We start from the raw sequence: 27,648 nt of genomic DNA on the forward strand, positions 1-27,648 counted from the left end.
ATCGGAATTGCGGTTCGACGAAGCAATCGGACAAACGAGATGCTCGGCGGGAGAGTGGCCGGTGTGTCCGATGTATTTCGAAGCAGGAAATAAACGCGAGTTCTTCGGGACTTGCAAAACTCACCGGACGCGTATTCGTGTCCGAGCGAGATGGCTAAGCTCGTTTATGTGCGGGACAGCAACTGGAGCAAGAAAAGCTTCAGTTCTCGCTTCTCATTCCTGCAAGCGAAGCAGTCTTCATTCAAATCCTCGGAAAATGCAATGGAATTATTTGTAGTTTTTGCTACATTAATCAATTTAAGAGAAAGGATTATGTACAAAAATTTACGAAAAAAATTTTTTTCCCGAGATTATATCATTAATATTAATTCTTTTTTATTATCTTTTTTTTATAACAATTCTACGGCGACTGTGAATTTTTTTTCTTTATGATTATATACTATCCCATTTGCCTAATTATCACAATTATATCGTTTCTTTTGTTTAAAATTAACAAAACTTGGAATTTAGTAAATTATAATAAAAATAAGCAATAATTTATCATCATGTTGTATATCCTATTCGGCTTTGCAATTTGTCGAAAATCTTTCATATTGAAAGACGTCGCTGTCAGAGCCATCATTGCAGGAAGGTATGAGCTCCGAGATGTCTCCAACGCGGTTTTGAATGAAATAAGCACAGTCATCCGAAGTTCGACAATAGCGTCGCCACTTGCGTATATATATCATGGAATGTGTATCACGGATTTTAGAATTTCACAGAGGATGACCAGAGGATGACAAATGTCTTCTTCTCATGCGGCTTCTACAGAGATGCTTGAGAAAAAGATTTATGTTCGTTGCATTCAGATCAACTCGAGCTTAGACCGCAATTTCGGAAAAAGAAAGAATTAAATAGGAATTATTAAATTAAATTTAACAATAAGTTTGATTTAAGATAAAGTAGGAGTAGCTGCAAGTACACGGAAGCGAAAGCCGTTTCTTTAATATACCAATTTTTCAGTGACACAAAACCAGATGTATTCGCATTTATGCGATTAATTGGTGAGTGAGACATATAGTATAATGATTTCTATATGATCAAAGTCTGTAAACGGTCCAAATTCGGATATTGAACACGTGTCGCGCGCACATTTATCTGAGGATCCTCGCAGCTGTGAGGATCTATGCATTACAGCTGGCGTACCGTTAAAAGTAGTTCCATTAAAACTTAATAAGTACTATGAAATACGAGCGGCCACGTGCTCTCGGGCCAATTATTCCATTGAATCTTTTAGGTATAATTCATTTATTGTTTTTCCATTCTCTAATAAATAAAATTGTTATATAATAAATAATTTATTCCACCAATATTTAATAACAAAAAGAGTATTTATTTTGACCGTTAGTAGAGAAGTATTTATTTTGCCAATGGTTGTCGAAATAAATATTTCTTTTGTGACAAAATTATTAGTTACGCGACGTTAAATATAAACATGGTGGTAGCTGATGAAAGATAAACAGAAACTTTTACGCATGAAAAAATGATGTAATTAGCGATACATGAAATTTTCGGAAACACATGAAATATTTTCTACAGAAATTAATGAAAAGCCATCAGCTTTACAATCTTGCTAATTATTTTTAGATTTGCGCCTGTAAAAGATTTTTTGTCACGAATATTCGATACTATTTTATATTAAATAAAAACGCGAGAAATGAGATAGAACAAATATATAAAAATATCTTCGCTTCTGATTGTTTTCTCTCGGTCTCATATATACGAATGTTAATTGTAGAATAAAAAGCATTGAAACATATATATAAGCGTACAGACTGTGCGCACAAGCAATGGTTAAAGTGTTTTCTTCGCGAAGCTTCTCGTCGAGGTTTTCGCGAGACACTTGACGTCTTAATGCTTTCACAAAGAGCAGCAGCGCGACGTGAAGTTCTTAATGAGTACATAACGTACATAAAGCGGAACCTGGAAAGTTTATATATTTGCGGTTGTGAGATGCAAGTCATTGAAAGTGTAGCTTGAAATGAGAATAAGTGCACAAGGTAACCGTAGTGCAGAGGGCAAACATGGCGGCATGCGATAACTTTGCTCGATTAAAGAATGACATTTGATTGACTACAAAGAGAATGCCGGCATGTTTCACGCGGTACGGAATTGCGGTAAAAGCTATGATATCGCGGAGTTCTGAGAGTAATGTTATTAATAAAAATGGAGATGCATATGTGTGTGTATTCATAAACTGAATGCAGCTATTAGCATATCTGTATATATTTGATGTAACGCGTAAAAATATTCTTTGTATGAAAGATATTATCGCGTTTCGATAGATTGCCATTTCAAAGTTCCTGATAAAAAATTAGATTGTAATGGCAGTTGCTTCTTACATCTGGCCCTTTATATCCGTAACACTGACACGACCTGTGTAACGTTTGCTGCATTTGCGGTCAACAAATTTACATAAAGACATTTTAGAGAAGTCTCGAACGAATGAGTTTGCGGGATCACTCAAGGGAAGATGGAAGCTGCGCGATTAATTCGCTAAGAGCTACGACGGTTGCTTGCCACTCGAGCGGAAGAATGCTTCTTGCTTATGCCAATCGGCATTGACTGTTGGCATTCCAAAGAAATGGGTCAGAGTGAAGAGTAACGGCCGGCAATCCGGAGAGTGCGTTTATCTCGATCGCGATAATTTATCACCATAAATTCAGGAGGGTGCGAAGAGATAGCGTAATGTTTTTGCGACGCCGTGGTACACATTGCTCCAGGATGGTACGGAATTCAGTTAAGCGAATCGTGAACTTCTTGGAATACCTCGAATTAGTCGTCCGGCACGTCAGGTCCAAACACACGAGATATTGAAAAAGGGTTCTTGAGGAAAAGGATTCTTTATACGACGATCCGTCATGCGATGTATGACATGATTAGCATATAATATACGCCAAACAAATCAAATGGAATTTTTATCGAATGCCAAGAACCTTAGGAAGTATTTTAGCACTACCGAAGATCTATTTTTATTTGTAGATAGAAAAATATAATAATTCTCTCTAATTAAAATACGAAGGAGAAGATGGCAATGGAATTTTCGAATTAAAATATAAAACTTAAACCTATTTATAGAAAAGTAAAAATTATTAAAAATTATAATATTTCTGGAAGAAAACATTTTGTTTTTTATTTTGACCATAAATCTTAAAATATTTGAGCAATACGTTTTACATTTGTTTTAAATGCCACTGTGGAAGGCTATTGAAAAGAAATTAATTCAAAATACCTTGCTTCGGTAATTCTCACATTCTTTGTACTAGACAGAAATTGCTAAATTGCTTACGATAAATATATGGCAATTACCGAAACTTATCAAATTGTAGTATCGCTGCTGCGAGAATATTTTAGGCGGTCCCTCGCCGGAATTCGAGAAATGTTCGTAAATCAGTTGGGGTACGTCCTGTCGGACCTATCGTGCCAGGACGACGAGGCTCGCGGCACGCCATCCACGGGAGGCTCGACCCATTAACTTAGAAATATATAAGATCACGGAAGCATATCACGGAGTCGGAAAGTTATGCGATAGTGGCCGTTCACGAAGGTACACCCCGCCGACGGGAAGTTAAATTACGCGGTGAATCCTCGACTTTTATGTCGAGGCCCGATGAGAATTCTTTTATGTGCGCATATAAGACACGGCGATATCGCTGCTGGTTAGGCTCGCGATCACGAAGACTCGAGACGGATAGAAATTCACCCGTGAAATTCCTACTCGAGATCTCGATTTCGTGTGCATTCGTCACGAATATTTTTATAAACTTGATTAAAAGATTAAAACATGATGTTTGTCCATTTAACGCGGTGCGCAAAATGCGTCACAAACGCGATTGAATTGGAGTATTTTGTTTATATGTAGTTTATTATATTCAGCTCTCTCGACTGAACTGTGCAGTTTTATCCATAACGAACTCGGTTTATTTATCGATTGCCTTTCACCCTTTACATCCATTAAGATACGATCATTTATTGTTATAAAGTTACTATTTTTGTTGTTATTTATGAGAATAACTGCAATAATTGCAAGATATTACACGAGTTATTATTTTAATACATGTATTATAAACATTTAGAATATATATTTATAACAAGCTTTGCTAGCAGATTGTTATCGTTGTGTATATATACATTTATGTATCTGAAACTTTAGAATTGGGTTATATCGAGTATTATTACGTACAAATGTTATTTTTCCTTACATTATCAAATGCCACGTGATAACTGCTATTATCAGCATGAAATCAAGTTTGTGTAATCCGCCTGGCGAATTTGCTTTTTGGAGTGGTCTCTGATGATACTTTGTGGCATTAATTAATATCTAATGGCGTAATATCGGCACAATAATCGGCTCAACAATATTGTACAAGGTATTACCGTAACAGCGTGACCCATGGATACGCTTCAATATCGTTGAGAAACTTGGTGGACACGACGCGGAACGTTTCTTCGACGAGAGGATCGTCCTTAATTACTTGCGCGCGGTATATTACGCTTCACAAGTGCGAGTCGCGTTTCGTAACCGCCGTCCTTAATTTTACATTACGTAGCTTTATGTAACACGAGGCGATGAAGCGCATCGGGTATTATTCACGACGTTCTAAAGTGCGAAGTGCTACGTAAACAACCGGAGTAAAATAGTTGTATATACTACCGAGAAGAATAAACCGCCATATTGTATCTCTCTGCTATTTACTGAACGCGAGTGTAACAGCGTAATGGGCGCTAAGCTTTCTTTCGAGCTTGATTAACTTGGAGCCGGCAATTGGCGGTTGTACAGTTTCAAATTGTTCGAATAACTTACCTGTATACTTAGCATAGCACTGGTTAGCCGTGTTTGTATATTAACTTGCGGATTATAACTTTCTTCTCCAATTTAACTTATACGATTCTGTCCGTTTTCTAAGTTTTGTAAAAGTGTCTCCATCAGTGTTATCTTGTCCACTTGAAATGTAGAGCCCCTTTATGAACGTAAATGTAAGAAAGCGCTACAAACTGTTTTATTAGATAGAATTTAATTAATTATAATCGCATAAATACAATTTAACTTTACGGAGAACCGCGCAGCGATTTCACAGGGAGGGAATATATACGTTTTTATTGATGTAATCGCCACTTTATGTCGCTTTTCAGTTCGGTAACTTTATAGGATTCATTTGTATCGACAAAAGATTATTGGCTTTTCGAACGATATAGTTTTCGCACTCACACGTACCTATCCATTTATCTCGGACTTTACCGAGTCTCTAGAGGCAGATTGCAGGATATTACTTCGTTGACTTCGTGATCTCCCTCTACCCCGCTCTTAACGTGTAATTCGTGAGTTCCAACTGCGCGCTCGAAAGGAACGCAAAGGCTCATTTCGTTCCGGACGCTGTCGGGCAGCCTGAAGTAGCGGCGCATTTCGCTATCCCGATGCCGGGTATTACACGTCAGGTCGGACGTTACAGATAGGCAATTAAAGTGTTACAACCTACCCCCCGCGAAGTGCTTAGCATCAGCGGGATGCGCCGCTGTTTACCGTAACGATGGCCGTTCTTTTCCCCGTCTCTTTTTCTCGCGTAATTCAACACAGCCTTATCAGCGAGCTCTTTAACTCGATCGATGCGAAATTAAGGATTTTAAAATCTTGGTTAACTCGCCCGTCACCGGCAGCGATATTTTCCAAAGCTCCGCCGCTTTCAACGTAAAAGTATAGATATCGGTCTCGCGACTCTTGAAAAAACTTCGTCCAAGTTGTTCTCATTTCGTGACAGCCTCGCGTTCGTCTGCACAGTAGCGTATAATGGTAAATACAATTACCTCGTTCCATCGAGGATCCTGCATAAAATTAACAAACAGATTGACGGATGATTATGAATGATTTCCTTCGCCCAGACTTCTCTCGTTATTCCCGGTCGGCCGACGCGGCCGTGCCGTGGCACGCGAAACGGTGGATGTATATATATGCGCCTCCAGTCAAGAGTCATGACGTGCCGCGGCAACAAGCGTGCAATTACTCGAAGAAACAAGAAAGTGTTTCGGTCTATCGGGCGTAAAATGCGAGAGGGAGCTAGTTTAAAGAGAAGCGGCACCGACAGCCTCGATTAGAGTGAACGCTCGCGCGTTCGCACGGGCAAATAAACGGTTAAATTATACATTGTTAAACGACGGACAGGCTGAAACGGCGCGCGGCGGTGGCGGTGGCGGTCGCGGTGGCGGTGGTGGTCTATTTTTGAAGGTGGCTGCGCGCGGAAGAAGAAGAAAGCCCCTTGAATAAAACATATCTACCGTCGGGCATGTCCCGCAGTCTCTCTACTCATCCCCCTTCGCTTCATAGCCTCCCCTACATCTTCTTCTCCGCCTCCTCTTTTTTCATCCGTTCCACCGTTAACCATCCGTCCGTCCTTGGCGAGGTTATTCGGGCGACGCTGCGTAATAGCGACCCGTTGACGGTAATAAAGTAAACGTGCTGCGCCCGAGAAACTTGGATAAATGAAGTTTGCCATTGTGGCCGAGAGAGAAAGTGCCCGAAAGTGTGGCAATCTCGAAGAGAGCCATTCCGCAGTCATTGGTATTTAACGTACACAAGACCATTTAACTTTCTTAACAAGCATCAGGGAAACTTGAACTGCCCAGAGCGTGAAATTAAATCAGTTTTGATGGCTGATGTTTTACGATATGGCATTGAACCTCGACAGAGCGTGTTGATGAATGTAAAGTTACAAGTTTCGTTTGCTTCGAGCCATTCGTTCGTAAAATGAATCATCAATAATTCCCACCGACAAATCGCTTGATCGATTCTTTTTTCCTCCCTCAGGCTCCGATAGCAAGGTGTCGGACGTTGACGGACAGCCCTACACGACGCTGCTCTACAGCAACGGCCCGGGTTACACGCACCCGCGGAATATCCTGCGGGAAGCTGGAAAAGATTCCATTCAGGTAAGGGAGGCCGCCGATTCTCATTTCCGTACGCGCGGTAGGTAGCTCACCTATCCAGTGTTTATTGGATCGGAGAATGATCGAGTGGCGAAATCGAGACCGCGCTCGAAAATCCATCACGTACCATCGCTGCTCCATCGTGAAATATTCTGCCAAACATTTCCGACTGCCTAGCCCCAACCATTTTCTCCAGTATCCTGAAATACCACGTTCAATGGGCGCTAGGAATTTTTAATCTTGCCATAAAATTAATGAAGGGGCTACACGATCGGGCACGAGGCAAATTTAATTTAAAAAGGATATCAAAAGATATACATAATGATCGACCGTGATGATATTTTGTGTTAAAAAGAAATTGTACTGCTAAAAAATAATAATTACATTTAAATCTTTTTAAAACATTGTGATTTTATATATTAAGTAGTTTTGAAAAGAAAATTGATTTAACTTTAAAATTATGATTTAATTATTTGATACAAGAGACTGCAAGTATATTCAAATATTGGAATTTCTTTGCGAAGGATTTCATTTTGTCTAATTTTTCTATGATGTGAGATTAATTTTTCATAAATCTCTCCCGTAAATAATAATAACCTTTTAAAATTCAAATGTATGCTTAATGAGCAACGTGCGAAGAGAAATCGCAGATATGACACATGTCCAATTATTTACAAAAAATACAACAGAATAGTACATGCGTCGACTGTTTTATTTAATTTCACACATTATACTTTATTTATTGTTTATATTTTATTTACGACACTTCTATCTGCGCGCATCGTTTATTGATTTAATTTCTTTCGCTGACATAGCTTTCCGAGAATCTGTATTTATCTTTCGATCACGCGTTACGTATATTACATTGCGCGAACGTTCGTTCCTCCGCTTTACAGGTTTTCGCACATTATTTGTTTACACCGAGATTTGAATTTATACTATAATCTGCAAACAAAAATGTTTTGTGCGTTTCATAACTATCCGCGTTTTCTCACGTATTCGCCAGGTTTTATATCATTTTGTATTTACAACGTATCGGGCGGAGACATTTGCATCCGCCGAATATTTACGCTACGGATATTATTTGACGTCGCTGAGTTACATCGCGAAACATGGGGTAGATCATCCGGCGCTTTTATTTCGCACTTCGCTTTATATTATCATGCCAAACGCGTACGTGCAGTAATTTAGTCTCCGATACGGTAGGTGTGGATATTAATAAATTTTACGCGCAAATCCGGTGCGCTGGTGTATAATTACGATTTTACTACCTTATTTAAACATAATATACCATACCACTGTGCTTCACTACAAGACTAATTAAATTAATCTTGATTAATAGAAAATGTGACTGCTTATAACATATTGGATTACACATTTCCTGGGCAATCGTATATACACGGTCTTTTTTACAAAATGCCTCGCGTTACGCGGCTATTTAAAAACAGAGATTAGATTAAAGCGATGCAGAGATGGAGAAGCTACAACCTCTTTTTAATTCAATTTAAAATGATTTTAATTAGGTTTGTAATTGTCAAAATATTTAATGTTGAAAATTAAAAAGATTATCTTTCTCATGTATTCTGCAGGTATTCTTCAGGCTCGTTAGCGCGTACATACATGCTATATTAAAAATCTAGCTTGCTTGAGATTACAAAGTAACAACCCGCGTAATCTTTTGCTCGCGGCGCTTCTCGGAATGCATTGAGAAAATTCATTCTAAAGTTATGAAGGTTTCATCTGGCAATGACTCTCGAGCATGATTATTCAATTCCTCGGAATGCTCCGTCAGAGTGAATCGTCATAAGCGGTAAGTGGCCGGGAAAGAAACTGATTAAAATCTGGATGGGTATTGGGGCGATAAATTACGTCCCGCCTGTCCTCTCTCACCGACGATTCTTAAGTTATAAGTTGCGAGGGACCGAACGAGACATTTCGTCACCTTAAATAGAATTCAGACGGCAATCTGAACGAGAGCATTATGCAGGAATGTCGGATGAAAAATTATTATTGCCGGAAAAATGTACGGTAAAACATGATTGCTTAAATGCCTGCAAATTTTACTTTAATATTATTAAATATCCGTATCTGTGAGTTGACCACATGCCGTCTTTGCAACTTTTTATCCAACTTACAATTAAATATCTTGAAGGAATAATATTGATACAAAAAGACATAAAGCATTTTGACAATATTTGAATAAAAAGTAAATTAGAATAATCTCAAGGAATTACTTATTTGCAATATTTTTTGCATTGCTGTGCGAGGCCTATTAAAAAATGCTTAATTTAAACGTTTGTTTAATTGGAGAATTGAAGAGCCACACAGATTACCAGCATGTATATCTGCAAGTTTAGGAAATTCTTATTAATATAAATTTTTATGACTAGTTCTATATGTCGTTTAGCTATACTTGAAAAATAAATTGCGTTGCAAGTTGCATACTTTACCGTTATGCCTGCTGGAATACATACAATATTATAATACCACCCTGAATGCATAGTACCAGCTATAGGATAATGTCGCATAATGATATAATATTGATACGATAGTACCTATATCGCGTAGACCTCGTTCGCGCGGTCGCATTTTCCTACGGGCTATCATGTAAACGTAAATTCGCATAAATCGATATCGCGAAACAAGAAGCGCCCGTATTTTACGCGGGGAGATTGCGCTCGTTTTACGAGAATGTGATTTACACGGTGAATGTCAGGTATGCATTAAGCGCGTAAATCTGGATCTACCAGGTGGTATTAGCAGCAAATCTCATGGCCATAATACAAAGTACGTAGTAAACGTGGCGGTGCCAAGGTAAACACAGTGACCTAATTTCCGATCGAAATTGTCTATCTCGAGAGTGCGGATGACTCGGAGCTACTGTCCATCTCCGTAATCCGATATTGAAACGAATTATTGAATAATTATCGGAAAATTATGCTATGGCACAAAATACGATTAATAGTGCTCATGATGAAAGTAAAATTTGAAATTGATTGTATTATTTATAAGCGGAAACGGGTTGTTAAAACATAATTCAATATTATAAAAATACATCCGGTTATATAATACGATATGTAGACCGCTCGAAAATTTGTGGACGGTAAATATTTGTATAAATTAAACGATGGATAATGTTTCCCGTTATTTATTTTCTGTCTCTGTAGTTTAATCTGTGGGAATTCATATTTTTTGTGGCTTACAATGTAACAATTAATTTTCACATTTTTGACTAACAAAAATGGTGCCGTAGCTTGATGCTAATTATGGAAATAATTATCGTATAATCTGTATGTAAGTGGTACATAGAAATATGTTTGCTTTATGAAAACGTTCTATATGCTGGTACTGCGACTTATCTACACTTGCATTTTACATGTACCGACATGGTGCAATAAAAAAAAGCAGCGTTATTATCCACCTCAGAGATTTATGTCTGCAATTACACGCTGGGAGTTAATGCTTCAGATATCCAGGACGAATTAAACACCGTGCCGGGCTGATATCGAGCTATTTAGTAGACGTCGACTCCCTTCGTTCGCGCGATACAGCGCGCAAATTAATGAGAATTTTTCAGCTTCGATAACTCGCCCCGTTTCTTTCGCCCTCGTATTACGCTGCGCACTTCCCTGCATTCTCGAAGCGCAAACCGGTACAAATCTGTTCCGCCCCGGGCGGTCGACTTCACCCTGACTCTCGCAGGGGTGTTCACCTCGCATGGAATATCCGCTTCTTGTAGACGTCTTAAAGCAACCCTCCACGCTCTTCATTCGCGCAGCCTGCAGAATTTTTTGTTCCGTATAAAACTCGCTAGTGAATATTCCTTTTTTGTCTTTCACCAAGGTTTATCTTGTAAAAAAGAGGGAGAGTGAGAGACGCGGGACGAAAAATAAAAATTCAAGAGCTTAAAATGTGACTTCAATTCAAAGATTCTTCGAAAAATATAAAGGCTTTAGATTTTATACAACTTATATTATGATAAATGTGCGCAAGATAAGCGAATTAAGAATCCAATCCAATCTGCCGCGGCGTTAGACGTTCCTTTAATAAATCTAATGGCTATAGCCATTATATTGCTTTTATATCTGATCTTCTTGTTTATCTCGGTAAGCGCTCTGTGTCCCGGTCCATTCCGTAGATTTTGTTGCCGGGAAGAGTGCACGAGATATGTTTCGCTCCGCGATATCTCCGAGTTTTCGCATTACCCAATATAGAAACACCGAGCTCGGGATGTACCGGTGGCGGATAACGCTAACCCCTTACGATATTTAACGCTCTCCCGACGGACCATAATTCCTTAAGACGCCATTTCCCCAGTTACATCCCGCTCCGACCCGCCCAGCAGCCCGACGTTGTTTTACGCAATCATCTGGCATACCGGCAGGATTTCTCTCAGGGGGGAACGCGTGGACGCCGGCAGGATTTGGGGGATGCGCGAACGCCGGCGGAATTTTTATCTGCTTATTTTTGACAAACGCGATTATTTGCGTTGCGCAATTACAGTTGAGCAGGTATTCTGTCGCGGGGAAGATTCTCTCGGAATTTTTCATGTAAATTGTCACAGGTTGATAATCGGAAAATTGCGGAAATTAAATAGCTGTTATTGATATGGTATAATGAAATACTAACTAAACGAATTAAACGCTTGTCTGTAGAAAAAACCCGTTGTTTTTGTTAGCGTAAAAGGGCTATACGCATTTATAAACTTGTAAAATAACCAAAAATATTTTTTTATTGCTCGACTAACTGACAACAATATAAATAGTAATTACTACGTTTTGACTCTAGGTTTGAGTCCTTATCAAGTGCAATCTAATCATCAAAATTGAGACTCTAAGTCTCCTAAGTACTTCCACACGCACGACATGTCACGTTGGAGAATCTCTTATTTGATATGCATATTTTTGGAATTTTGACACATGAGAGACACTTGTACTTTATGACCATGCTGGAACATTCTCATAAACACAAGGATGTCTTTTGATTATCACCTGACGATTCAATTATGATTATTAGATTGCACTTGATAAGGACTCAAACCTATAATAGAGTCGAAACGTAGTGATTACTATTTATATTGTTGCCAGTTAGTCGAGTAATAAAAGAATATTTTGATTTTTAATCACTGGCGGAGGAAGTTATTTTTTCTATTTGTAAAATAACATTACGAAAAAGATGAAAATTCGTCTACTTGCATGGATATGTGATATTCGTTCAAAATATCTCAGCATTTCCATAAAAGGAATATAGAATCTAGATATTTTCAAAAGGTTACAGTTATTAATATTAGAATGGATATTTGATAGTTTTCGAGAGAGCTTCGGTTATTGTGCGAATTTAAAATCAACATCTCGAATGTATCATTAAGCTGCTGCAAGTAGCCGAATTATTACCCTTTTCTTACAGTTATTTTTACAAGTTTATACATTTATTATATTTTTTTTATGCTATGTACCAATAAAAATGACAGGTTTCTTTTATGATGTTTAATTAATTTTATATTCTGCCCATTTATTACAAAATAACAGTTATTTAGTTTCAGCAACTTTTTGTTTGTTATCTTGAGTCTTTTAATTTAACTTTATATTTTTAAAGATAAACCACGTGAACGAAAGAAAACCGCCTTTAATTTTCGAAAAGAAAACTCTCTTTCACCATTGACAAGTTTCATAATAAGTATTGTTTTCTAGTTTGTTTGTTTCTAGTAAATTTGTTATCTAGTTCCATATATTCTTATAGGAAAAGCACACAATTCCGTGCTTTGTACTATTCTCACAGATTCAATGAATGTAGCGCGCATCCCATTGGATTCTTGTCGAGACTAGCGACGCTTACTGTGGAATTATTGATATCTTGCTTTCGATACTGAATATCCTTTGCATGAATAGTTTGCTTTCGATCTCAGCTGGGCCGAGAGCTGCCTCGATGTCTGAAAGGAGATATTGAATACACACAATTTAAATTATTCTACTTAAATCATGTGATTCAGAGTATGTCCAACCGAAGTAACGATATCCAATGCTTTTAGAGCTATTCTTTTCGATTTTTACCACAAAAGGAGGAGAGAAGGTGGAAGAAGGTAATCGTGTCCATCTTACTGGACGTTTGACACGAGCGTAAGGATAAATCTAAAGCCTTTTCTATTTGCGATATTTAACGCGCCACAAATCGATTTTGATCAAATCGATTATAATTTCTTTTGCAACTTATTTTGCTCCTCGGAATATAAGCTCGTAGAAAAAATGATAAATAAGAGGAAGATAAAATAGACATCTCCGCATCGTTATCATCGCCACTCCAGCCGATATTCCCGGCACTTGTTGTCTCTCCTATGGACATAAAGTTCCGTTTCATCCTCATTGCGCAAAACCACTTCTCCCCGTGTCGACCGCACTACTCCAGGACGTGCCGTGGCCTTTCATCTGGTCGTCGAGACGAGATCGCGGCAAAGGGTCTGCGGCGTCTCGACGAAAAGGAAATATTGTGAGAAAATTCCCTTTTTCGCCGCAACAGCCCGCCTCATTTGAGCCGCACAGCGTAACCGCAAGCGAAATAAAATTCAAAGGGAACTGCAGTTGGCCGTAGTTAGAACTCGTAGCGATATCTTTTCGAGCTAGCCATTTTAATTTTATTCTCGTTTTAATTCTACAATGTGTGCCGTTTCCGTTGGAAGAAGTTCTATTTTAAAGCAATACGAATTTCAATGAGACGAAGTAGAATACTTTTTGCCTATCTTTGGACTTTATTGATTCTAACGTTAGAAATTGCGGATATATAAGAAAATATAAATACAGTAAAAAACTAATGTAATAATCTACTTGAACAAGATATTAATATAAAATAATATATTTGAGCGTCGATATAACACAGAAATTATATAATACACACACACATATATATATATATATATATATATATATATATATATATATATATACGTATACGTATATATATACGTAAAGATTAATCTTCTCTTATTATAGTTATTTTATTTTGTATGCAGAACACATTAATATATCGTTTGCAAACTGCTTTTATATAAAAAGGATTTATTATCAAAATGAATACAGAAGCAATTAAAAGTTTTTTTTTTACTAATCATACAGAGTAGAATATATATTTATTAATATTATGTAATTTTGTTACTTTTAATACATTATAATATATTAATTTACTTCGTATTTCACGAGTTAAATTAAAGCAATTAAAGCAATTAAAAGTTTTTTTTTTACTAATCGTATAGAGTAGAATATATCTTTATTAATATTATGTAATTTTGTTACTTTTAATACATTAATATATTAATTTACTTCGTATTTCACGAGTTAAATTACATTCATGAAATATATATTCATGCATGTAAAAAAATACAAACGTATTTCTGTAGGGAAATAAATTATATGTTTTTATGTGCGATTTACAGATGCGCGTATGATAGGTATACGTACCTGCCTGTGACAATTCGACGTTTTCCGCTATAATATTTTTCAATTTATATGTTAAACATAGTTATACCGCGTTTTACTACTGTATTTTATGTAGCCGTAGTTATAAAAGCAGCCTCGATTCATTAAAAAATAATGCTCCATTACCCAATAGTCTGCGGAGTAGTATTCTCGCGTAAAATAATGAACAGTCTTCAACATTTTTTTTTGATAGAATCTTTTCCGTTGTTAAACAGCAATTCGTTCTTTGCGTCAGAATAGTACAGAAGTCGTATCTCTGCCGAACGTTTTATCGCAAGTTATTTCTCTACAATAAAATTTTTTTTATCTTTCCGGTGTCAATTAACATTTAAGTATCACTTTAGACGATTTATACAATCCACGTTAGATTTTCGAATTTTATTTATGATTTTAATATATTTTTGTATCTATTTATTATATACATATATATTTATCATATACTGTTATATTTTAATATGTTCTTTACATGTATTTCCAGAAAACTAGTGTATTTAAAAGATATCTTGAAAACGTCGTGTATTTTAAAGATGTATTTTTATAATATCTTTAAGATTTTTCCAAAAAGTTTTCAAGATTTTTCAAATTTTATAAGATAATTTTTTAGAATATGCAGCTATATTTATATTGTCGACCAATCTGAATATAAATAATATAGTCTATAAAAAAATGTATGCTGTTAGTTAAAATCTGGCGTTTCGATATTTTATATTATTTGTATCGCATCGACACAATTAAAACGAAACTTTTCGGAAACGCGTTAAGCGGAAAACATAATAATTCCAGACGGGAGCTGGAATTATTTGACAAATCAATGATTTAATATTTATCATAATTTTACTAATGACAAAAATTCCCTATTTATTATAACAGATTAAAGTTATATAAATATTAAATTATTTGTACCGACTTATCAAGCGCAGTACCAGCTCTTCTTTTGCGTTTTCCTTTTTGTTAATGCGTAATTATTTATACTAATTAGTACCTCTTACATGAAATGTTTAAAAGTAATCCCAAATAAAGCGTCTGAAAGACGTCTTAAAACAGCAAGTATCTCAAAGACGTCATAAATTGGAACTAACATTTTAAAAACGTCAGATGTTTTTCTGATAGTTCCATAGAATGTCTTCGAAAACTTTTAATGTCTCTTAGTTCTAAACGTCATCATAATGCTCAGTTTGTATCTTTGTTTTTCCAAATGTTTCCTCTATTACACGGCCTATAAAGTGACAAATAGAATTCTATCTTAATTTTCAAAACGAATTATAAATCGTTTAAAGTGAATTTAATACAACTTTTCACATATCTCATTAATATTCATGCAAGAAAGAAATATTAATGTAAATCTTCCACAACTTTTTCACCCTATACGCGTTAAATAAAAAATGGTTAATTTCAACCCAGTAATCAATTACAATTAAGTTCGTTTGATCGTTTCACGAATTAACTCTAGCCGTCTATGAATTTGTGTCAGTCATCTATCATAGATTCAATTCGTCTATTTGCGTTCTTATCAACCCTGTCAAATTTTCTACCAAGACGCACCGGGAGGCCGTGCAATCTCCCCCGTCCGATTTAGGCGCAGTAATTGCATCAGTAACGACTATAATTACAGACGGCGGGCGTGCCGAGGGCGTGGGCGACGCACGGGGGCGAGGACGTGCCGGTGTTCGCCGTCGGGCCTCTCGCGAGCGCCCTGTTCTCCGGTAGCGTCGATCAGAGCTACATCCCGCACGCGATCGCCTACGCCGCCTGCCTGGCCCATCACGCCAGCCGCTGCTCCCGGGATCCTACGAACAACGCGAATGCCAGCGACACAATGAACGCCGCGCCGATAAGCTGTCCCTCGGCAGAGCCGAACAGCGCGGCGATATCCAGCGACGTGATGAACGACCGCATGCGAAATCCACCCACGAAATCCGCCGCCGGGCCTAGCCGTTCGTCGCTCGGCAGCAGCCCCACGCTGCTGTTGCCGCTGCTGCTACTGCTGCTGCTGTCGCCGCTGATGCCTCTGATGCCCGTCGTTCTGCTGATTCCCCTTCGGTGTCCCTTCGAAAGGACGAGTTAATGCGCTCCTTTCTCCCGCGTCCGAGGAGGAGAGCGGGCCTTCTGTGCGACGTCGGAGGTACACGACAGCGCGGAAAATCCATCCTGACGCGAACGCGTAGTAATAATGGTCGATTGAGCGACCGCAGTGTAAATTTGACGAGACGCGGGCCTTCGAGAGTGGTTTCGTTCCGAACGAGTAGTGATGATCGTCGGCGCGTCTCTCGGTGGACCGTTAAATGGATCGTTTGCTCAGTAGCCATACGCTGTGCGAGAGTCAGCGAATGTTGGCGCAAGTGGCACACGGTGTAACGTCACAGTACAGCGCGGAAAATCCTCGCAAGACGAAGAGCGATTCGAGAGCGATTTAATAGGAAGGGTCCATCGTGGGAGATCTCCTCGAAGAAAGACGTATCTACATCCCCTCGCGTAAGAATCAACGGCTGACAAATCGACGACGAATTCGTATAGACGATACGTCGCGTGACGTCGGTGAGATGAAACGACGGCGTATCGCTTGTTAGTCCTCTCATGCGTTTACATGATCCCGTGTCTCGGAATATAATCAAGTACTTGAACTTTATGTGATAGTTTAATTGATACGAGTTCTTGTTTGAAAGATCGCCCAAAGGCTCTACAAACTTTATGCTAATGATTAAAGCCCTTTCATTAAAGAGCTTCAATGAGAAGATTGGGAGAGGAAGTCTTACTTGTTATTTCAAGAGCTTTTAAGAGCTAAGGAAAATAATGGCATTTAAATCCTAATATTTTCTCAACAATCTCTATTATTATTGATTATTACTACTTGTTTAGGAATAAATTCTTTATAATTACGTCATTTCTTGTTTTTCTTCCAATTGAAAGAAGGAAATCCTTGCATGAGAAGATTAATTACATTGGTCGACTCTGCGAAATGTCTCGGAACCATTGCTACTTTCTACGGCTATATATTTCTTTCTCTCGATCAATTTAAAATAAAATATATTTTAAAGATAAAGATTCTATTACAATAGAATTTATTTGGGATTAAAGGGATTTCTTTTGAAAAACAATTATACCGTGAAATCTATAAGCATTACCTAAAATTTCTGTCAAAGTTTCGCTAATAAGGAAGAAAGAAAAAAATTATCTTCGGTTTATAATTAGTCAATGAATCTGAACGAAAAGAATGGCGATGTTTCTGACACATTTCGCACATTCCGGAGATCCACTCGCCTATCTTTCAAGTGGCGACTTACCGTAAATTCTCGAAATCATGTTTCTTGCCGTATGATAGCGCATTACAACGAACAATAATGCGGCCTCGATCTAAACTGTCCAACGAACAGGCTGTAAAACAGCTCTCGAGTCGTGAGAATTTTGAAGTAAGATAAAATGTAAATATATATTAAGAAGCAGACACAATGTATAAATATGAGACACGCATCCACACATCGAATGTAAACTATAGATAAGATTTAATCAGCAAATCGAGACGGACTCCTTATCAGCGCACGCTGGCACGCTATTCTTGTAATTGTGTTTGTTTCTTCTTTGTGCTTTTTTTTTTTAGGTAGGATCATTTTAAATTGGACCAGAGAGAGAAGTAATTACAACGCGGGTGAAATGATTTTTCACAAAATTTATTTTGCACCGAGCGGTTGAGAGAAAAAGTAATTCACAGGTGAAATTATCACCTTTTATGTACATCACGCTGCTTCGCTTACGTTTTTTTTTTTATTTCAAGCTTCTCGCAACGTAGAGTAGTCTCTAAAGTAGTCTTCGCGATTTCGTCATTACAGAAATTAGTCGTGCATTTTTGCCCGATTAGTCTGACAGTCCGTTGCTCCATTTCCTAGATTCGCCCGCTTCGAGCGATTATTATTGAGTAATCCGCCCGTGCCGTCTTTTCAAGTTCATTCGTAATGTATCGCGATCTCGCGCTGAGTGGGAATTGGAGATCAACCGGCGGCGCATTCATGTATTTGTGACTAGTACCGAGGGAATTGCAGCTGCGCGAGCTGAGAGTCCCTTTACCATTCAATTCTCCAGAATCCATTCTCGCGAGGAGCGTTTCCAGTTTTCACGAGGCTGTATGAATTTTATAAAACGTTTCGCGCGTATTCGCGAGCAGCCCTGAGAGATGATTTGCCTATTTACGCGCTAAATCTCGCGGCTTTGATTTATAGCCCCCTCGGTTAATTGGCGAACTAATTGCGCCAACAGATTGCTGTTTTAGCTGATGTTTTAAGCTGGCAAGCGCTAATAGAATTAAAACCGCGTGTGGAAAAATACAAACGCGCATCATTTATCTCGAGCGTGAAAAGCAGAGGATATCTTGCAAACAAACACATAAAATAATATTTCAATTTTACTTTGAATTGATTATTATTAATTTTCACGGATTATGAAGTATTTGAAGATTTGGGTTTAGTAATTTAATCGGCTTTAGTCCGGTCTTTTTCATTAGGCAGCGAATTTATTGACAAAATAATTGTTAAAAATGCAATTACCGCATTCTTCTATCAGACATATGCCGATAGAATTCAGCAATTTTATGCAGGAAGAGAAGAGCGCATTGTTAAAGAATTGTTTCTCTTTAAACATTGAATGCGAGAAATACAAGATATCTTTATAAACATATGTACATTTATCATGTAATATTATCTCATTTTCAATTTCACTGTATCGCGTGTGTATTCTTGAACAGTTATGATTTTACTCGCGAGAAAATGTGTTATGATTTTACTCGCGGATCTGCAGTCCTCCTCATGGTGCTTGCAGTCGGCGAAGACATTGGCAAGATATAGTTGCAACGAATCGCTATTTTCGTTTTTCCATCAGGCGTGCTGACTTAGCAAGGATTTTGCAGCGAGGAGGTCGATATCTTTTGCTAAGAGTGGCTTATTTTTACGGTACTCATTTCATGCAGGGTATGAAAACTAAAAGATATCGCGCGAGCGCGCATATGTTCGAGCAATATCTATATTTCGCTTCCAACTAGTACGAACTTGCTTCCAGGACTGTTCAAGTCAGCTCCGAATTTGTAGAGAAGTGAAGGCACAACGCGCATAACATAAATATATATATATATATATATATATATATATATATATATATATGAATATATGTATATGTTAGCAAATGACAGCGCCTCGAAATGGCCGGAGTTAAACGACAATGGAGGCTTTGGCAAAGTAAATTTATCGTCGGGACGATGTCATCTTTACGATCGCGCGGCGTAAAAAGCGAAGTTCCACGGACGATGTAAATTTCTCTGCGCACATCCCGACCTCGGTTTGTAGATAGACGCCGTAAAACAGTTATAAGGACAACGAATGGAGGCTGAGCGTGTTTCTCCGCGTATTGGGGCCAGAACGAATAGAACTTATCCGCGGACTTATCCCGATGCGAATTGCCGAGATGTTCGCGTATCGATTACGGTTTTCACGACCGAGCGCGGGCTTTTAATTGTGAACGAAACAAACATCTCGACGAGATGGGAAACGGACAGAATCCAAGTGGAGATTGTACGCTGTATTATCGCTTATTACACCAGATCAGAAACCTGAACGTTGCGTTGTTAAAATAATTTAATATATTTTAACATATTTTATTACAATTTATTTAATAAATGATGCACCTTGCAATCTTCTTTGTCGAAAAATGAATTAATTTTAATGTGAAAACATAAATATACCATTCTCAAACTCTAATTTGGTGAGAGAAAGCCGATTGTGATATACTGCACACTGGAAAATGCAAATAACAAATCTTATTCCTCAGTTGGTTATTATAAATTATATATTATACATAAACAATATGAAAATATTAATTTGAGCTTCACAGAGATGTTTTATGTTAAAATTTCAACTGCCGTGCGAAATGTAATGTCTACATTCTGACAAAGGAGAAATAAACACCGTGAATTTATTCTTTATATGTGCAATTTAAAATATTTTATAAATTATATAAATATATTGTTTTGCAAAATTGTTAAAATATACAAGTAGTTGCATCACTTATTTGCCATCATTCGCCATCGGAGCAAGCGCATTTCCTTCGGATATATCTCAAGCATTTTGAACTGGTTACGAATAAGGAATGAACGTGGTAATTGCCGCGCTTTCCTAGATTTTCAATAGCTTGAGATACTTAATTGCAGTTTGAATGCAAGATATCGAGTAACAATGACTCATAGATGGATAAATGTACCATTCGCGCTGGCGCGTCATGTAAAACTGAATGCACCGTAAAACGGTTGTAATGAACGTGAAAGAATAGGATGTTTCAGGCAAGGTACACAAGATGATGGTACTTGCGAATTACGTTGCGTATTGTTAAACGCACCGTACAATACGGCTCTACATTCCTTTGACTCGCATTCGCGCTGTTTAAAACTGGAGTAGAAGTTTAGGAGGAAATTACCAAGCGCACGTTTTAATTGCTCAGTGTTTTAGGCGAGTTTTGCAAATTACGAATTATTTAAACTTTAAATCGGCGCGGAATCGCATTTACTGCAAACTTGTCACAATGCTATTAGCTGACGACAGGCTTATCGAGGCTTGCGTTACGGAATCGCAAAAGATTTTGATGGTGTCCGACAATAACGCATTAATATAAAGCTAATCCTCTTTAGCAGAAAACGATTTTCGTTAATAATTAAATTCAGAAATTAGCATTTTATTAATGTTTAAACATACACGTAATAATGATGTTGATATATTTATCACGAGCAAAATTACATAAATTGCAGCACATAAATTTTCCATAGTTGATAATATTGCCAGCCACCATTGACTTCTGATTAATTTTAATAGTAAATTAATGAGAAAACGCGTCAATGTGCACCACATAATCTAAAACGTTTAAATCACGAACACGTGACGCGTGACATTCAAGCCGTCAGCATTCAAGCCGAGCTTACACTTCGAGGGACTTATGTTCAAATAGAATTCTAGCGATCGTGCGACGGATCACATGAGACCAAATTACAACAAGAGAACGCGATACGACTTCACCGATCTATATATTTCTGTAAAGAACATCAACCACGAATTATTAAGAATGTAATTTATTATAGATATCTGTATACTATTGTTTCGTAAAAAAAAAGAAACCACAAAACATCTGTGTATTGCCCTTATTATCCTTTCTCTTCATACACTTCCCTTATTTTTTTTTCGATCGTAACAAGGGGAAAAAGGAAGCGTAGCTGACTGCAAAAATTCACGAATGTACAACGCAAATTTGTGAAAGTAACATCATCAATTATTTTTCAGCATCGCTATGTATATCTTATTTTGCTTCCTCACAGAGGAAGCTTTGTTTTCGTTAAAAAAAATTTTTTTTTGTTTTTTTGAATGTGTTCAGAATGTTCTAAAACGTCGAAAAATTGCAATTAAAAAAATGTCTGTATGTATGTATGTGTGTGTGTATGTGCCAAATTTACCGAAATTTCTATAACTCCAGAACTAATCAATCAAATCTTAACGAATTATATATGAAATAGAGATTGTTAACTCTTCACTAATAATTCCATAATCTCAAGCAACACAATAAAAGTACGAGCAAATATGCTTTATATATAGTTATATTAGTTTAATTCTTTGTTCATCATACATTTACAAATGTAATAACAAAAATAATATGTCTTGCTTAATTCATGTATAATGTAACAGAACTGAACTTGTGTGATGAAAAATATGTTTTGTTTGATTAATGTAGAATATAATAGAACTTTACTTTTACTTATGTAATGTATAGAATTTTTTAACACATTAATGAAACTATGTTGGATTATATATAAGAACCAGAGAACTTAAATAATGTTCCTTTTTTTCTCTTCAAAATAAAGCGAAATTACCCTTGCTCTTCGTAAACTTATCGAACCCGAATGCTGAAAAAAGTAAAATTAAAAATTAGAGAGTTCTAAAATAGTGAAATTAATTGCGTCGAGTATTTGAGATAGGAACATTTTAATACCTGACGGTTTGTCGTCAGACTCAGTTTTATTATCCCGTCGCGGAGTATGTTTCGGGGAAGGAGCCATTTGTGCGTCTTCTTCGGCACAAATTGGCGATATATTGGAAGTCGGAGATAATCTGTAATTACACAGCGATCCCTCGCACAATGATGGCGCACCTGCAATAAAGTTTGTGTAATTTATTTACATTTATAACATATAAATACATCTAATTTTTTCAATTATAAAAGACGAGCAACTTAATTATAATCACAACCTTTTGATACGAAATCCTGATCGAAGGAACTCATATTGCTGTCACAATATTCGTAATTCGTCGGAGAAAACATACTGCTTGCGGCAACAGACGGCGGGCGCTGAACGGGTTTCGCCATTAACGGCGTAACATTGAAATTTACGGGTTCTATCTTTTTAATCTTCGGGACCGACAAGGCCGAAGATCTCAAATCCATTTCTTTAACAATAGTCGACGGCTGAGGAGTAGTTATTTTATTGATAGTTTCCTTACTATCCTGCCTTTCAAGTCGCATCCTTTTTGCTTCAATTTCGTCCTGTGTATTCTTGGCGGCGCTATGCTTGAGCGGGCTTTCTCTTGTACGGTAGCTTGGTTGCGTTTTAACGGGCTCCTGCGACTTCTGCGTCTTTTCGTGATGGATCTCTTTCATTTCTACGTCGTTGTCGTCGGCTAAAATCGCTTTCTCAGCACTTGGCTCCGCATTAGATGCTACCGAAGCAGCGCGGGCGGCGCGCGTATCATCTTTTTCCGAAACGATAGTATTTTTCGAATCAGACCTTTCCGTTTCAACTGCGGTAAGCTTGTAATTGTTGTCACGTGTCGCCTCTACGTCCATTCTCTCAGGCGTAGTGCTCTCCGACACCGTAGTGCTCTCGTTTATGCATAACTCCTCCAGGTACAAGGTATTGACGGATATGGTATCTAAAAAGCGAATGACTTTGATATATAGGACAACGCGTATGTATATGCATGTGTCCATGAATAAAGCCCTTGTCCTACATATCTAGGTACAAGGACAAGGAACTAAAAAAGTATAAAATGAATTTTCACCGTCGACAGGCTCGTGAGCCCGTTTCCACTGATCCTGCTGCACTCTCGCGCGCATTCGATTTTGAGCGTACATTTCTCGAAACGGTATATTGATCTTCGGCGGCGCCATTTCCAGCATTTGCTGTTTTCTCTGCCTTTTCTGATCCTCCTCCTCCCTGCACAATACTTGCAGCTACGAAAAGCGACTAATTAAATACCTACTTACACATTGAATATATGTATATTGAAAAATTATTTTAACATAGTCTGGATACCTCCGCTTCGATTGACTGTAACTCTTTCCTGTGATATTTTACATTCACTTTTAGCTTCACCAATTTCTCCTCCAATTTCATACGCTCTACCATCACAGTGGCGAATTCGATTATCCTGTTGCGCGTGCGGATCCAGTTGATACGTCGCCTCTGCTTGACAATCGTTATCATCTCCGCTTTCTTGTAAGACAAGACCATATGCTCGATTTTAAGCTTCTCCAAATTGTTCTTGGCCGCGTTCCTGGCCTTTGCCAGTGGAAATTCCTCGTATACATCCTGCTCGTGAACATTTATTTGATTAAATGTTGAAATTGCACGAGTAAACGCGAGACTTAATACTTACGCGATATTCGTGCCATGTTTTCTTGTATTCGGCTACGATGTCTTGATACTCTTGCGATCTCAGTTGCATCAGCTGATATTGATCATCGGCATTTGCTTTCATAGTTTCTAAAGAGTCCGAGGCTTCGTTGATGCTTATATATAACCTGTATGACGCAACAAAATTCCGATACGTAAATTCAAGAAGAATGCAGTATAAAAATATATAAATGTTAATACGCCAGGATTAGATAATTATTTTGTGTACTTTGTTAAAGTCTCGCTTAATATCAGTTTAATCTTGTTCATCTGCGTGACCTTTTCCTTAAGTTCCTTTCTTCTGTTCAGTTCGCTACGCATCGTCACCTTCAGTTGTTTCATTTCCTCTAAATTGGCTAGAAATTATCAACAACATTCTTTTCTCAGCAAGTAGTAGTAAAAGAAAATCGAAAAATCGATAGGTAAAAACGTAAGAGTAATTGCATGAGAATGTCTTTTTTTCCCACTCAAGTTTTACATTTCATTGGCGTGCTACGTCACACTTTACTTACCGTCGAGATTTTCCTTCATTGCCGCAATTTCCATTTTTAAACAGGTTTCTAGCACTTTCGCAAATTGAGGATCGTCGTGACTCTCCTGATTATCCATATCTATTATTCTTTTCGTCGAAAATTATATACTTTTGTGCGATGCGACGCGATACGTGCGTACACCTTGAAGCGACGCTATTTTTTTGAATGGTCTGAAGTTGTATGCAATCGAGGAACAAGTGTCGCGCTTAGCAGGGGCGAATGGTGACTTTTCGGGCCTGCTGCTAATATTATTTCAGGAATCTTTTTTTCGGAAAGAACGAAAAATTGCAATAACGCCAAAAAAGGACGAAAAAATTACTATAAAAACTAATTTTTCTATCATAACTCACAATCGTTTTCTCATTATTTTAATGTTACTATAATTTTATCTGTTTTATCTAGACAACAGCTTATAATAATATTTAAACATTAATAAATATACAATTTGAATAAAATGTACTTATAATAATTAAGTAATATTTATAAAAACGATATGGACGGTTTAACGTTTTATCAGAAATAATTAAATTAAATTTATAAGAATAATTAACTATATACACAGGATCTCACATACAGGGAAGTTGCTGAAACCAATTAGTTTTTATTCTGTAATGCATACGGATTGGGAAAAATATTGAGAAAAATAAAATTGCGTTTAATAGAAGACATTTGTCAGTTTTATTTGAGTATAATATTTAGTCTATAATGGAAAATTTTTACTTAAGGCTCCTGGTCCCTAAGCCGAGAACTCTTCGTTGACGGTGGCGCCGTACCGTCGCGGCAGAAATAAGAACTCTCTCTTCTCACTCTCTCCAATGGAGAATTCTGTCTTGTGACATGTTGACAACCTATTTTGCGTTGCGTTAAATTTCTTTATTATTCGCTCTGTACTTGTGCTATAAGTTTAACGTATTCGTGAAACTCGTAAAACTGACCGTATGGTAAGATTTGCAAGAAATACATATGCGGAAGAAACATTCTCCACTCCTTTTGATAGTCGAAAACGGCTTGTTTTTCCGTATGTTTAGGCTTCGTTTTATGGCTGTTTGTTTATTGTCGAGGGAAAAAGGATAGTATCCGGTCAATTTTAGAAGTGTGCTGAAACGATCTGTAGTGATTTTTTATTAAAATGTTTTTTTATTTCGGAAAATACCGCAACATAAAATAGGGTAATTTCTCGCCTCGATAGCAAGAAATTTAATATGGCTGCGGTGACTACCCAGGAGCCTTAATTTTACTTGATTTTATAAAAAATAGCAAAAATAAGATATTCTACTAATATATGTACGTGTTTTCAAAGTGCGCCCCGTTACTATTTCAACAAAAATCAATTGTTTTAAACTGCATAAAACTTTGTGTTAACAATCATTTATTACACCATTATTTTATTATTTTATTGTACCAGCAAGAGATGAAACTAATAGACATTAGGCAGGACAAATTGTACAGGCAAGAAGCCATACATTTATTTGCGTGATGATTAAATAGAGTGCCGATAATTCAGGATAACAAATAAATAATCTTTTTACATTCCAGATCACGTATCTCGATAGCAGATCGCAACAGCTGTAAGATAAAGTGCCCTGATTCTTTTCTCTATCGTGTTATATGATTGCGCGAAGGGTCAACGGTGAACGCAACATAAATCCGTGGCGGGACGCCATAAATCTCACGGTGTCGTATTATGATTACGTGCGAGCATTATTCCGTAAGTGGTGTATAACTCATTTGCTCTCAAACATACCACGGATGCTCGTAGATCTTTCGCGGTCCTCCGCTAATGCGGCCTAGGTGTTGTTGGAGGAAACGCTCTGTAGACAGGTATCTGCGAAGTTTCAGGTATCTGCCGGCGCGCAACGGATGGAACATCTATGGACAGGTCACGTCAGAGTCCCTTTCTCAGGTACGTCAGGCAGGTGATAACGAGAGATGAAAATGGTGCGACAGTCAATTTAGCTTTAGATAGAGTTCACGTTTTATATAGTTTCACGTTTCTCGCACTCCTCCGTCTACCTGCGAATTCTTTTCGTCAAAAGATTGTAAAATCAAAATTGTGGTTTTTTTTTTCAAAATTTGGTTGTCTTGACATAACATCCGTATAACTTACCGTAATATTATATGATGTGTCATATAATTATGAAAGTATAATCAATTAATTTTGCACTGAATTTTGATAAGAAAGGATAAAGACTTTCATCTCTAGTAAAATATTTCTGTGCCGGCGAAAATATGAGTTTTCAGAGATTATAATTTATTGTGAAGTTTCACTCTAACATTGCGTCTTCAATTACTCGTTATTTTATCATTTTAAAGTGAAGCAATTACACAAATGTCTCATAGTATAAATTTTTAAAAATCCTTGTTGAAGGATTTATATATTGACATTTTTCTAAAATAAATACCAATGAAACAAATATTTAAACTCAACATCAGAAATATCGAGGTACACCCATCAAAAGATTCTCATTTATTTTAAGTAAATGATTAATTAACTACAGACTCTTGATAAATTAATGAGTAACAAGGAAAAGCGGGCTTTGAGTCAAACGTGGTTAGTTGCACTGTCAACGGTGACCAGCCAGGCGAACCAGCTGCTCTTTGAAATCAAGTCCGTTCTTTGATTGTATCATTGTCTCGATTACCTCAATCACCGCCGCTTAAAAATCACTTCAGTTTCCGTTGTCTTTTTCAAGGCTTTAGTTTGTCAATTTCACGTTATCTTGGTTTGATGAGTGGATTTTACTTCTCTTTGCCGGTCCCAACTTTTATTTCTAGTCTGAATATTTTGCAGACTATGAATATTGACAGAATTTTTTTGGTATTTTCTCTTGAAAATTACATTGTCTTTGTACATTCAATTTTTAAATACCTTATGCTTGTCGGGGAGAGTTACAGATTATTTAATTTCTTTAATTTTTCTACCATCGCGTCGCTGAAGATGGCTCAAAGTAGAGCCAAAACGTACAATTTATAATTTGTATTAAATTATTAATTAAATAACATA

At 37.2% G+C, this 27,648-nt stretch overlaps 2 protein-coding genes across 3 annotated transcripts in view; one reads left to right on the forward strand and one right to left on the reverse strand.

Annotated features, from left to right (window-relative positions):
• Positions 1-21,572, forward strand: part of LOC139814276 (alkaline phosphatase) — a 172,638-nt gene extending 151,066 nt beyond the window's left edge. For both annotated transcript variants that reach the window (XM_071780425.1, XM_071780426.1), the window contains 2 exons: positions 6,839-6,960; positions 16,036-21,572. In XM_071780425.1, the coding sequence (XP_071636526.1) occupies positions 6,839-6,960; positions 16,036-16,488 (575 nt within the window). In that variant the 3' untranslated portion in view covers positions 16,489-21,572. The remainder of the gene's footprint in view (positions 1-6,838; positions 6,961-16,035) is intronic.
• Positions 21,573-21,720: 148 nt separating this feature from the next.
• LOC139814277 (uncharacterized) lies at positions 21,721-25,249 on the reverse strand. Its single transcript, XM_071780427.1, has 8 exons — positions 24,624-25,249; positions 24,341-24,467; positions 24,095-24,239; positions 23,752-24,027; positions 23,498-23,669; positions 22,688-23,368; positions 22,431-22,589; positions 21,721-22,344 (listed from the first exon to the last, which is right to left on the reverse strand). The coding sequence occupies exons 1-8, from the start codon at positions 24,718-24,720 to the stop codon at positions 22,292-22,294; spliced, it is 1,710 nt and encodes a 569-aa protein (XP_071636528.1). The 5' UTR covers positions 24,721-25,249; the 3' UTR covers positions 21,721-22,291.
• Positions 25,250-27,648: the final 2,399 nt, after the last annotated feature.

Source organism: Temnothorax longispinosus, chromosome 6 (genome assembly GCF_030848805.1).
Source record: "Temnothorax longispinosus isolate EJ_2023e chromosome 6, Tlon_JGU_v1, whole genome shotgun sequence".
NCBI classification, from domain to species: Eukaryota; Metazoa; Arthropoda; class Insecta; order Hymenoptera; family Formicidae; genus Temnothorax; species Temnothorax longispinosus.